At 44.9% G+C, this 13,867-nt stretch overlaps 2 protein-coding genes across 3 annotated transcripts in view; both read right to left on the bottom strand.

Annotated features, from left to right (window-relative positions):
• Positions 1-1,204: 1,204 nt before the first annotated feature.
• adora2ab (adenosine A2a receptor b) lies at positions 1,205-9,624 on the bottom strand. The gene is made up of 3 exons (XM_063011408.1): positions 9,499-9,624; positions 5,161-5,738; positions 1,205-3,985 (listed from the first exon to the last, which is right to left on the bottom strand). The coding sequence occupies exons 2-3, from the start codon at positions 5,490-5,492 to the stop codon at positions 3,169-3,171; spliced, it is 1,149 nt and encodes a 382-aa protein (XP_062867478.1). The 5' UTR covers positions 5,493-5,738; positions 9,499-9,624; the 3' UTR covers positions 1,205-3,168.
• Positions 9,625-11,676: 2,052 nt separating this feature from the next.
• specc1lb (sperm antigen with calponin homology and coiled-coil domains 1-like b) overlaps positions 11,677-13,867 on the bottom strand; it is a 24,421-nt gene continuing 22,230 nt past the window's right edge. For both annotated transcript variants that reach the window (XM_063011209.1, XM_063011208.1), the window contains exon 15: positions 11,677-13,867. This exon is cut by the window's right edge and continues 714 nt beyond it. The gene's annotated coding sequence lies outside the window, so the exon portion shown is untranslated.

The following is a 13,867-nucleotide window of genomic DNA, read 5'->3' on the forward strand; positions in this document are numbered from 1 at the left end:
TATCCGTCCTCAGTTTTATTGGCACGTGCAGGTCATCCAGTTCTGTAAACACAGTGTGGAGTATTTCATCACGCAGAAGGTTTATGGTGAGCACCGTATTTTATGGAGATCACCACGGTAATGCAGCTCTTTATACCCTGGAGTCTTCTAATGAGCCTAGAGGAACCTAATAGCACAATAAAAGGCTCATCGCTCACCCTGTCATCTCATCTGCATCACATTAGGACCGGCGTCTGGCGTCAGCGCCCACTGCTGTAGAGACCAGCGGTCGTTACACACCGTGTGACCAAAAGTATGTAGACACGTGACCGTGAGCTTGTGGCCTGGTTGGACGTTCTCCTGCTGTGTGAGTGCTGGAGTCGTGGATTCACCAGAACAAAACCTTCATAACACTTTGAAGGTTGTCAGTAATGGTGATGGTTAGAAACGTTCCTCCACTTCCTGTTCAGCTCTGATCTGCTGGACTGTGGAAGCTCTGTGATACTGAGGGATGAAGGAATTCCACTGGAACGTCAAGATTGAGATGCATTAGACTTTAATGATCTCAGTCATCCGGTTCCCACAGAATCAGAGCAGGTAAACAGAGCGTCGGTTAGCTATTTATGGACGGCGGTGAGAACTGGGCGACTGCTTTTAGCCACAGGAACACCAGAGGAACATCACATACAGGGAGAGAGTCAATCACCTGAGACTCTACGTGACGTTCCATCCAATCATTCGTGTGTTCTCACTGTGGTGCTTCAGGGTTAAGGGCCTTGCTCAGAGGCCCAGGAGTGGGTGGGGGTGGGGCTTGAACCAAAGACCTTTCAATATCTAGACCAGGACAGAGCCACCACCACACTTCTTGCTTCAACCTCCCCCAAAATATGCATGGTAACACCTTGTCTGTAGCGTGTGAGGGATCTATTAGACGTTGATCTGATGGAGGTTCCTCGTAGTTTGCAGCAGATCTGATTAGCATAAAGACCTGATGGACTGGGTTGAAGAATTCCCCAAAAAGCAAGGGGTGAGAACCCACACACATCTGTATGTAGACTCCCAACTAGCCGATATTACCGCTGGAGATTCGAACCCTGGATCTCAGTGTTAGTGGGCTGGCGTAATTTCAATAATTTTGGGAAGACTGGACCCCCTGCAACCCTGACCAGGATACAAAACATGGAAAGTACACGATTAAAGAATATATAATGTATTTTCTGTGTAGTTGATTTTATTTTTACTTCTGAAGTGGAGACGGGGTTTTAATCTTTAGCCACACGATGTTTCCGGTGTCTCCGGCCGCCACAAAACCACAAAACATTCAGTTATCACTTTCATGCTCAGCAGTTGACAAGTGCTGCTGGTTTTTGGGCCGAGTGTTCCATCAGTCAGCACATCGTCTCCGAAATGCGTCGACACACATGCAGTGAGGTCAAAAGTTTACATACACCCGAGAAAAACGTTTGTTTGTTTTTATTAAATATTTCGGTTCTTTCATGAGTTTATTCAGGGGTTTCAGATCAGAAATATACACACAGCATAAATAAATTCACTTCTATGAGTCTTAGATCTTCTGGTACAACCGTGTTTGGGTCTTTGATCCACTTTACTTTTGATGGAGATGTGAGAGAATTGTGAAGGAACCTTCAGTCTTTGTCATTCTGTCCATGTTCTGTGATGCACCAGTTCCATTATGCCCAGTTCACACTACACGATTTTGCTATGTGTGAACTACTCAACAACTTGATCTGAGGTAAGATTTCTAGCATGTCAGATATCTGGATCTGAGTTGCTTGACTGGCAATGAGTGATATGTCGAACAGCCAATGAGAACGCAGGATACGGTGTGAGGGGAAACGCAGGAGAGGAGTGTAAAAACATGGTACAGGGGCGTATTATAGTTTATATCAGAATACATCAGCACACACAAGTTTTACAGTATTTCTGACCTGATCGTTCTCTACAAAACACCCACGCTGCATCGCAAACAATATTTATTAACCTCTGACTCACTATAGAACAATCCCTGCTGCTCGTGTTGCCAAATCCACTCAGTTCATTTATTTTTAAATTTGATTTTACGCTGCACATCAGCACACAAACTTTGATCTCTCGCTGCTTGTTGACGTGTATTTTTGGACGTGGTATCATTAAACCCCTCGTCACTTCTCGCGTTTGTTTGTGACCGAACGTAGTTTGGGAGACCGGAGAAGCTCGCCTGCGATTCCAGTTGGTGATAGATGGTGTAGTGTGAGACCCCCCATCACCCATCAGTCGTGTAGTGTGAAATACACACCGACCTGGGAGACTCCCGATTACAAGAGATCCAGTCGTGTAGTGAGAACTGTACAGCGACCCTGACCACTTGGAAAGTCGTGTAGTGTGAACTTGGCATCAGCAGCAAAACAGTTGCAGTGAATAACATTACCACCACCGAGCTCCACAGCAGGTACAGTGTTGTTGGGTTTAAATGCATCACCTTGTTTACTCCAAACAACACAACTCCCCTCCTGAAGGCGTTTATTTTGCCCACCATGTGTCCGGGGTGTAGATTACACGGAATAAACGTCAAGGGTGAAGCATGATGCCGCTTCAGTATTTCAGAACGTCACATTTAATCTGGAGAACCTGAACACAGGCTGCAGGAACATGAATTATTTATAGACGGACAAATTAAAGACGCTTTTATCCAAAGCGACTCGCAAGGGTCTTGCTCAAGGGTCCAACAGTGGCAGCCTGGCACATGTAGGGCTTAAATCTGATTACTAGTCCAGTACCTCAAACTTTCCCTATCTGGAACAAAACATCTGTGGGGGGGAACCCTACATACTAATCCATAACCCACTGCTGCTGGACCAAACCGTTGACGTCTACTGAAGTGTGACCTTCATTTAGTTATTTATGGAACGAATTTCGGATGGACGAAGGGTAACCAGTAAGCTCCTGGAGCGAGTCTTCCATTGGCTGTCTGTCATAGCGAAGTTAATATTATTGGTCATAGAATTATGAAACAACATGGACCAATCATGTGATAAATGATCAATAAATTAAGAACCCGGGCTGATGAGCGTGTGGAGGTCAAGTCATCAATCTAGTTGACTGGTTGACTGTCTAGTCATGACACCTCAGTGAGCCCCGCCCGGCAGGAGGCTGGAGATGTGAGATTAGCCGAGACGTTGTCGTTGCTGATCAGATCGTCGGAGCTTCCCTACGAATCTCACGCTCAGCGTATGAATGAATTCTGACTGGACTCTCGTTATTCGGCACTTTTCCGTTTTCCGTCACGTCGGCCCAAGAGGTAACGGGGGTCCCGGTAATGGTTGTCCTGGTAACGGGGGTCCCGGTAAAGTTGGTCCCGGCAACCACGGCGATGCTGCTGCTCAGCTGCTCTTTCCGGTGCAGAATGTGCTGCTTGATGATCTTGCGGAAGGTGAAGCGGAAGTCCCGAAGCCGGTAGGCGTAGATGAAGGGGTTGAGGGCGGAGTTTCCGTGCGAGAGGATGATGGCCAGGTACATGACCCACGCCGGAGGGCGGGCGCAGCTCGGGCAGAACAGCGTGAAGCAGTTGATGATGTGCACGGGGAGCCAGCACACGGCGAACAGGCCCACGATGATGGCCAGAGACTTGGCGGCGTGGACCTCCATCTGCAGCCTGGACCGGGAGGAGGGCGCGGACGGTCCGTCAGCCTGGAGGTGCCCGAACGAGGACTTGCGCTCCATCTGCCGGAGCTGATGACGGGCCACCATGAATATCCGCACGTAGACGACCAGCATGGCCAGGAGCGGCGTGAGGACGCAGCCGAAGAAGTTGAAGTAGACCATGTAGTCCATGGTGACCACCTTCTCGAACAGGCACTCGGTCATGCCGACAGGACACGAGCTGTTGGTCACGTCGCTGCTGTGGGTGTTCCAGCCGAGGAGAGGGGTCATGCCGATGACCACCGACAGGATCCAGCACACGGCGATCAGGCATTTAGCTCTCCGACTCGTCACCAGGCTGCTATACCTACACACACACAGAAAACTGAGTTTAGAAGATCTCAGAAGATCCACAGATACCTTCAAGATCTGGTGGAATTTGGTCTTTTAGAATAGTGGAGGTGGTTGTAGCCAAAAAACCGAAGCACCTCACTCAATAATGGCTTTAAAATGGGACGTCCAACAAGCTCACGGTCTGGTGTGGTGAACCATCACCACGCTCCAGCTGTGCTAGATCCTCTCCCCAATGGATTGTGGGAGGGAAAACATCTGCAGGACGCTGTTCGAATAATCAAGGGACGTCAGCGGCTCTCCCAGAGGAACAGCGAGATACAGTGAGATACAGTGAGAAGGTTCAGTGTAGCAGCACATCTACAGGAACTCCATGTTCAAACACTTACAGAACCTACAAACCTCACCAGTGAGACCTGGATGGGGCGCTCGGGCGGTGCTGCAGTCTAATACGCCAACCCATCAAGCCACAGAGTGGGCACAGGAACATCAGGTTCTCTGGAGATGGACTTCATTTGTCCCTCATTCCTCATCTCTCATTCTCATCCACCACCATTCACCCTTCATTATAATCCATCATTCATCCATCATCTCTAATTCATCCTTTATCATTCATGTTTCATCCATCATTCATAATTTAATTCATACATTAAACTGCTTATCAGTAAAACACACTAAACACACACACACACACACACACACACACACACACACACACTGATGCTGCTACGTCAGAATCATTTCCTTTACATCATTGATTTATTACCTGTTAGTGACAGTTCATGAATTCAGTCATTAGAAGGGGCGTCCCAATACTTTTGACCCTATAGTGTGCTTATTTACACTAAGTACTTTGTACTGGTCAGGGTCGTGGTGCTCCAGAGCCACTTAGAAAGAGTGGGCATGAGGCAAAAGTACACCCGGACAAGACACACACAGGGTTCACACACACATTCACTAACTCCATCACAGCAACAAAAAGAGTTTAGAGCTGCCAATCCACCTGCTGCATGTGTCTGTGACAGCAATGACATCGCATGGTTGTGTTTGGTGGGTGCCACACAGAAATATGAGATTTAAGGACCTGGGTTTCATGCTCTGTGTGGTAAAGGTGCGGTGGAGGGTGCATTACGTGCTGTGCAGCCTCTAACAGAAATGATTCCCACCCCTGGCGCTTTTTGACGGACTCACCTGAGCGGGACGGTGATGGCGATGTAGCGGTCGATGGCGATGGCCAGCAGGCTGAAGATGGAGCTCTGCGTGAGGACCAGGACGAAGCAGGCGATGAACAGGCAGCCGTGGAAGTGGCTGCAGAAGCCGATGCTGATGGTGATGGCGAAGGGGATGGCCAGCACACCCACGGCCACGTCGGCCACGCCCAGCGACACCACGAAGTAGTTGGTGATGCTCTGCAGGTTGCTGTTGAGACTGACGGCCCAGCACACCAGGACGTTCCCGGACACGGCCAGCACGGCGATCAGCAGCTCCAGCACGATGTAAACCGGTGACGCACTGTCCTCCATGCCAGCTCAGAGTGGGAGCCCGGACTGGCACTCATCGCTGGGCCACCGAGCTCAGGGCGGCGTACGAGCGGCGCGGCCTCCCGACCTTCTCACCGACCTTCTCACCGACCTTCTCACTGACCTTCTCACCAACCTTCTCACCAACCTTCTCACCGCCTACGTTCCTGATTTCATGCCCCGGCTGCAGAGCGTCTGAAGGATCCGGGCGCTGGGGGCTGGAGGAGCTCCAGAGGAAGGTCACTGACCCTGCAGACAGAACAATCACATCTGGAGGATCAGACTCTAAATTTGCAAAAGGGTCAAAAAAGCCCTGGTTTCCTGCTACAGAAGGTCATTTTCCCACAACATCAACAGTGGGACGCGCACAGGCCGACAACACCGTGGTATTTTAGGACGTGCATGAGATATCGCCGGCCGCGGCTCATTTGTTTATCTGTACTATCACTAGGAAGCGGACTTGAACTCTTCGCTCGCCACGCTATTATTGGATCGGCCGCCTAGAAGAAATATTCTTTTGTACTCAGGTTCACATGGACGTGCTCGCTGACCCGCCCGACCTCACATAAGTTCCTCCAAACTGCAGCCATAAATCACTCGCTCTCCTCAGCAGCGTCCTGTTGGGGCTCGATACCCAATTACACCAACGTGACGAATATCCGACACGTTTCCAATCTGTTCAGCGTTTGTGCATTTTTTTCCTTTAATTCTACAAGCCAATCGCAGTAAAGCCGAGCGCAGTGGTGCATTTTTACATTTACATTTTCAGCATTTAGCGGACGCTTTTATCCAAAGCGACTTACACAATGAGCGGAACATTATGAGCAACTGAGGGTTAAGGGCCTTGCTCAGGGACCCAACAGTGGCAACTTGGTGGTGGCGGGGCTTGAACCGGCAACCTTCTGTTTACTAGTCCAGTATCTTAACCACTGAGCTATCACTGGTGCAGATCAAACATCTGATCACTTTTATCAAGAAAATCTAACCAATAGAAACGATTTACGTTGCAGATAAACGTGCAAAACCAGGAGCAGGGTCATAAAGAAAAGCTCCATCCGTCCCCACCATCTCAGCTGTGCTATCAGCCAGCCGGGCGTCTATACAGACAACAATCGGCTCATCTGAGAGGGAGGGAGGGCTGAAGGGATTCCACACACCTGCTGCAGTTACGCCCTCTGCTGGCTGATCGATGGTGCTGCACAGAGACGGGGAATAATGGAGATCAGTGCGTGACTCTCTGTGCGCGATACGGATCTCCATGCAGGTAAAAATAAGCAGTCACTACTGCATACGTGTCGGAGAGGGCGTGGCTGAAATGCTTCTAGTAACATTCCCCCTACGCTGGCCAAGGAGGGCTAAGACTATCACGCACCCACTCCAACACACACACAAACACTCACACACACAAACACTCACTCACACACACACACACACACACAAACACTCACACACACACATTAACACACACAAAAACACACACAAACACACACACACACACACAAACTCACACACACACACAAACACACACTCACACACAAACACACACTCACACACACACAAAAACACACACACTCACACACACAAACACACATTAACACACACAAAAACACACACAAACACACAAACACTTACACACACACACTAAAACACACAAAAACACACACACAAACACTTACACACACACTAAAACACACAAAAACACACACACACACACAAACACTTACACACACACACACACACACACACAAACACTTACACACACAAAAACACACACACATAAAAACACTCACACACACACAAACACACACTCACACACATAAACACACACTCACACACACACACAAAAACACACGCAAACACACACACACACACACACAAACACACAAACACTTACACACACACACTAAAACACACAAAAACACACACACACACAAACACTTACACACACACAAACACTTACACACACAAAAACACACACACACACACACACACACAAACTCACACACACACACACTAACAAAAACACACACACACTAACACACACAAAAAAAAACACACACACACACACACAAACACTTACACACACAAAAACACACACACAAACACTCACACATAAAAACACTCACACACACACAAACTCACACACACACACTTACACACACAAAAACACACACACAAACACACACATAAAAACACTCACACACACACAAACTCACACACACACACAAACAAAAACACACACAAACACTCACACACATAAACACACACTCACAGTCTCACACACACACAAACTCACACACACACAAACACTTACACTCACACAAAATCACATACACAAACTCACACAAACACTCACACACACACAAACTCACACACACAAACACTCACACACACACAAACACACACACAAACACTTACATACACACACACAAACACTCACACACTCACAGATCCCAGCTGGACACACAGAGAGACACGCTATACTCTCCAGATCATCCGTCACCAGTGCAAATGCCTCGACCAGACAGCAGAGGGCGCAAATGTACATCAGTAATGAATCCGCCCTCCTCCCTCCCTCAGGCACAGCTGATCATGCCTGTATGGGAACCCCCTGAGGTCGACAGCACGGCCTGAAATTCTAACTAAATACATTTGAAATACAGCATCGATATTTACTTCCAGCGTGATGCTAACTAGCTTTCACCAGGAGTTCAGCGTGGTTTAACCGCCTCCCCAGTCCCCGGGTCCGAATCCACCCGAGCAGAGGAAGGTTATCATGTCAACATGGACCAACATCTCAAAAGCAGCAGGACTGAGGTGTTCCTAATAATGTGAGCGCAGATATAATTAACATTAAGAGATAAATTGATCATGAGGTGATCTTATTCCAAAAGTTTTGGGACGCACTGCTTTAGAGGAGCTGAACTATGCGTAACGGTGCAGAGACGCTCACACGTACTTCCTGTTGTACTGAAACTTCCGACACCTCACACCGACCCCATATTTCACAACTTCCTATCAGAGCTGCGCACGTGTTTCAAAACATGCATCCAGAAACGTTGGGTTATCACACACTACACGGCCGAAAGTATGTGGACACCCCATCTAACGATGTCGTGGACGAGGTGTCCAAATACTTTTGGCCGTGTTGTTGTTGATTGTTAGAAGTGAACGTGAGCAGTAAGGCAGTGTGATTAAATATAAGGACGAGTGCAGAAGGTGGATTACTCAGACTCGTTCTGTTCAGTTCTGATAAAGGTGTGAATATAAACTTCAGGAAGCTTCTGTTCCACACATCAGATAAACGTGACACGCCGGACAGCAACAAGGCTGAAAAATCCAATGAGTCCCATTTAATATGAATTATTTCCCTTTCATTTAGTTTTGTTAACACCTATACTACATGGTCAAAAGTATTTGGACACCTGACCATGAGCTTGTTGGATGTCCTATCTTAAAAACAAGATATTCTTTTCAGCCAGAACAACAGCCGCTCTTCTGTGTGTGGGAATTTGTGCCCATTTAAGCTCACAGTCAGGTGTCCCAATACTTTTAGTGTAAAATATGAGCAACAACAAACTATCCAGGAGGAGATAAAGTGTCATTTGTTCCTCTAGTTTGAGCTGAACTTCAGTATTGAGAGAAATGAATGGATTTTGCTCAGGTTCCTTGTAAGCACCTCGGCTGGTGGTGCGGAGGGTAGATTGGTGTCCATTTAAATATCAGATTAAATAAAAAACAACAGAAGCAAAGCAGAAGAAGTGAAGAAGATTCTGAACACTACAGCAGATCATTACTCTGAGATAGAAGGGATCTACTGGAGGGCTGTGGCACCAACACCAAAACACCTACTGGCAAGAATATTCTTCAAACTCTAAAGAAAAGTCCCCCAAATAACATCTAGAATAAAAGTTATTCTACAGACTGCAGGGGGTGAAAATGTCAGTAAACATCAAACCTCTCACCAGAACCAAGAACCAGACAAGAAGGTTCTAATGGAGTTCCTCACCTCAGTCCTCAGAAGCTCTTCAGATACAGAACCAGGCTCACCACGCATCTCCACCAAAAATCCAAATCCTGAGAGCTCCTTCAGCAGCAACTTTTAAACAATAAAATAATAAATTATAACTGAATTTAAAGTTAATTCCTCTGTGAGGACAGAAGGTGAGCCGGCGCCGGTCTGAATGCGCCGCTCCGCTCTGTGTGAGTTACAGTACGCGGCTCAGACCGCATCACTACCCTCTATATACTACAGCGTGTAAAATAGTGCCACCTGTAGTCGCTCCTACAGGAGACACCGTGGACCCGCCCCAAACCAAAACCTGCAGGGAGGGGGGTCACTTACTTATACAGGTAACACACTGGCCAATAACAGGTAGAACCAAGCCACCGTCCAAACACCAAGTGTACCAAGAGAAGAAAGAAATAAAGAACCTGCTCGGATTTATTTAGTGGTACAAACTATATAACATCAAAAAAATCACAATATAACACCAGATAATTCAATATAGCACCAAAAAACTCAATATAACCCCACAAAAATTACAATATAACACCAAGAAATCAAAATATACTACCAGAGAACTCAATATGATCCAAAGAAAAACAACTATATATCACTAAAATAACTATATATAGCACTAAAATAACTATATATAAAACAAACAAACAAACAACTCAATATAACACCAAAATTAATAAGAGTTACACGTTTTATATGAGCTACATTAGATCACATGCACTAGAATTACAGAATCAAATTCATTTTACATTTTTAACCCCTTTAATCAGGCAGGTACCATAAACCAACATAACATAATAACAGCATAGTATTATAATTATTGTTATTTAATTATATTTAATATAATTTTGTAGCTTTAGTTTTCCATGCGGCAGTGTTTTATCCCCCAACACCCCCTCCCCCCCGCGCACGCGCACACACACACACACACACACACACACACGCAAACACTAAAGGCACGAACCCCTGAAGAGAAACAGTGCACCACACTAAACGGGTTACATTCCAGAACTGCCGGGAGTTTGGTTCCTGTATTTCGGCACGTAGCAGATCTCCCCCCCCCCCGCCCGTCCTTTAGTCCTGATGAAAGCAGTGGAACTTTGGTATGTTCATCGATCAGACTGTGGACTGAGATGTGATGAGATTAGAATGATCAGCAGCAGCAGGAGGATCAGGTCCGATTCAGGAGCTTCATCACACTGATCCAGGTTCAGAACTTTACTGAATCAAATATATAAAACACCACACAGGTACAGAAATGTTCCTCCTCAGGGTCACCTGAACTGTCACAGGTACAGGAGTCCTAAAGAGCAATAATAATAATAATAATAATAATAAAAATACTAATGATAATAATAATAATTACAACAATAACAATGACCAATTACAATAATAATTATAGTAATAATAGTAATATAATAATACGTACAATTAACAACAATAAGGGAAATAACAAAAATTTAAAAATACTACTAACAATAATTCTTCTAATTATAAAAATAATAATAACAACAATACTGACTAATGACTAATGATAATAGTAACAATACTACCACTTATAATATAATTTTATAATAATAATAATAATAAAACAAAAAAGAATTGTGGAAGAGGGTTATTACAAAATGCTTCTATTAAATTTTTTTAAATTATTTGCATTAATTTATGTTATAGTCTATTTTTTCTGATGTGCTGTTAAAAGTACACACACACACACACACACACATTTCTAGTAGCTCCAATTAACCTGATTGCAGGTATTTGTGGGAGGAAACCAGAACACCTGGAGGAAACCTACACAGACATGGGGAGAACATGCAAACTACACAGAAAGGGCTCTGGGGAATTGAACACAGGACCTTCTTGACATATTAATATAAGGTAGATTAACACAGATGAAAGATGAACGGAACTGATCTAAAGTTCAATTCCTTTTTTCACATCATTGTTGGATAACAGCAACACAGTCTAACCATCGGGAGGTGCACTCATCAGTGCAGGTCCCAAGCCTGGATAAATAAGAGGTACCAAAACTGTACCAAGTCTGGTATGAGGACCTGATCCACTGTAGCGCCCCCCTATATATAAATACAGGAGCAGCCAAAAATACATACATAAATACATAAATAAACACACAGCATGACGTTTATAGTTGTAGTGTATTTAATATATTTAATTTCTTCTATTAGGTGAAATACAATAATCAAATAGAAATTTAACAGAATAATTCACTCTTACAGAACCTTTCACACCTTTCATATTAAAAACAACAAAAAACAAATATGGTATTTACTGTATTACTGTGTTAGTGAGCAGAACGTTTGGTCAGCTGTTATAAATATATTTCTATTATTTTTATTGAGCTACTTTATGATTTATGCACCTTTTATGTGACTGAACAAATAAAACAAGCTTATTCCTTTAATAAAAAAGACTTTCTGAAAAATCTGGGGTCCAGAATAAAAACACACACAGCAACGTAGATGATTCTGCACGGCGTCCTAATTCCTCATTACTGATCATGCTCCACTTCTCTGTGTCCATATAAATAGGGCTAATCCGACTGCATTAATGGAGAAGTAAAGCAGGCAGGTGATTAGAGAGAGCAGATCACACTATCAGAGCCAAAACATTCAGCAAGGCACATCAAAAACCAAGTGTCATGAAACGGGTGACTGTCCACGGCCAAGCAGGCTTTACATCGTAACGTGCACACCGGGACCACGACTGAAATCCACGTTTCATTTCACCTCAAATCAGAACAGTCATGAAATCCTGACGTGACTCTAAACGAGCGAAACTCTTTACAACTGAATCACTGCAGTGCAGACCAAAAGTATTGGGACACCAGACCATCAGCTTAGTGTTAAAACAGAGCAAACCTTCCCACAAGGCTTTATAGAGTCTGTCTGTGGGAATTTGTGCCCACTGAGTCAGTATGGCTGGGCGCTGATGGATCAGTCGGTGTTCCGGTTCATCCCAGAGCTGTTGAGTGAAGCTCAGGGCTCTGTGCAGGGTAAAGGACCTTCCCTAAACTGTTGCTGCAAAGTGAGAAGCATGTCATCAAAACACATGAATGAAAAATCTAGAAGTGGTGTCCCAATACTTTTGTCCATGGAGTGTGAGAGTTTCACGCTGTTGATTAGCATACAGTCGTGTAGCGGGGTGCGGACCGGTTCTGATTAGCATCTACATGCAGCGGCCGGGAGGCATGAAGTTACCGATTCACAAAATAAAGGAATAAAAGGAGCTCAGAGTTTCAGGGGCTTCACACCTGCTGATACCTGAAACTGCTCACACACACACACACACACACACTTATTTATATACACACACACACACACTTATTTATACACACACACACACACACACACTTATTTATACACACACTCATTTATACACATACACACCTTATACACACACACACTTATTTACACACACACTTATTTATACACACACACACTCATTTATACATACACTTACTTATTTATACACACACACTTATTTATACACACACACACACTCATTTATACACACACACACTCATTTATACACACACACACTCATTTATACACATACACACACTCATTTATACACATACACACACACATGCACACACACACACACACTTACACACACTTATTTATACACATACACACACACATACACACACACTTATTTATACACATACACATACACACACACATATGCACACACACACCTTATACACACACACACTTATTTATACACATACACACACACACACTTATACACACACACACTTATTTATACACATACACACACACACACATATGCGCACACACACACACACACTTATTTATACACATACACACACACACACATGCACACACACACACTTATACACACACACACATACATGCACACACACTTATTTATACACATACACACACACATATGCACACACACACACACACACACACACACACACTCCTCCGCCACACCGTCCAGACACTAACGGCATCGTGGGAACGTCTCCGGCGCTGCAGGTTTAGCACCGCGCGTACTGATGCTAGCACCTCTACGTTTGGATCCTACACGTTTAAACCAGGCAGACATAACATCTACACAACAAACATCACACACCGCTCAGCAACAAGGTCGGGCCCTTAAACAAGGCCCCTAACACACAACCGCTGGAATGTAAATAATAACAACGCAGGTCTGTGGTTACATACACTACACAGCCAAAAGTATTCGGACGCCTGACTGTGAGCTTATATTTAGCTGGAAGAACAGCTGCTCCTCTGAGGAGATTCTTGCAAAACTGTGGGAATTTGTGCCCGTTCAGTCACAAGATTGCTCATATTGGTGTTCT

This window comes from Trichomycterus rosablanca, chromosome 16 (assembly GCF_030014385.1).
Source record: "Trichomycterus rosablanca isolate fTriRos1 chromosome 16, fTriRos1.hap1, whole genome shotgun sequence".
In the NCBI taxonomy this organism is placed as follows: domain Eukaryota; kingdom Metazoa; phylum Chordata; class Actinopteri; order Siluriformes; family Trichomycteridae; genus Trichomycterus; species Trichomycterus rosablanca.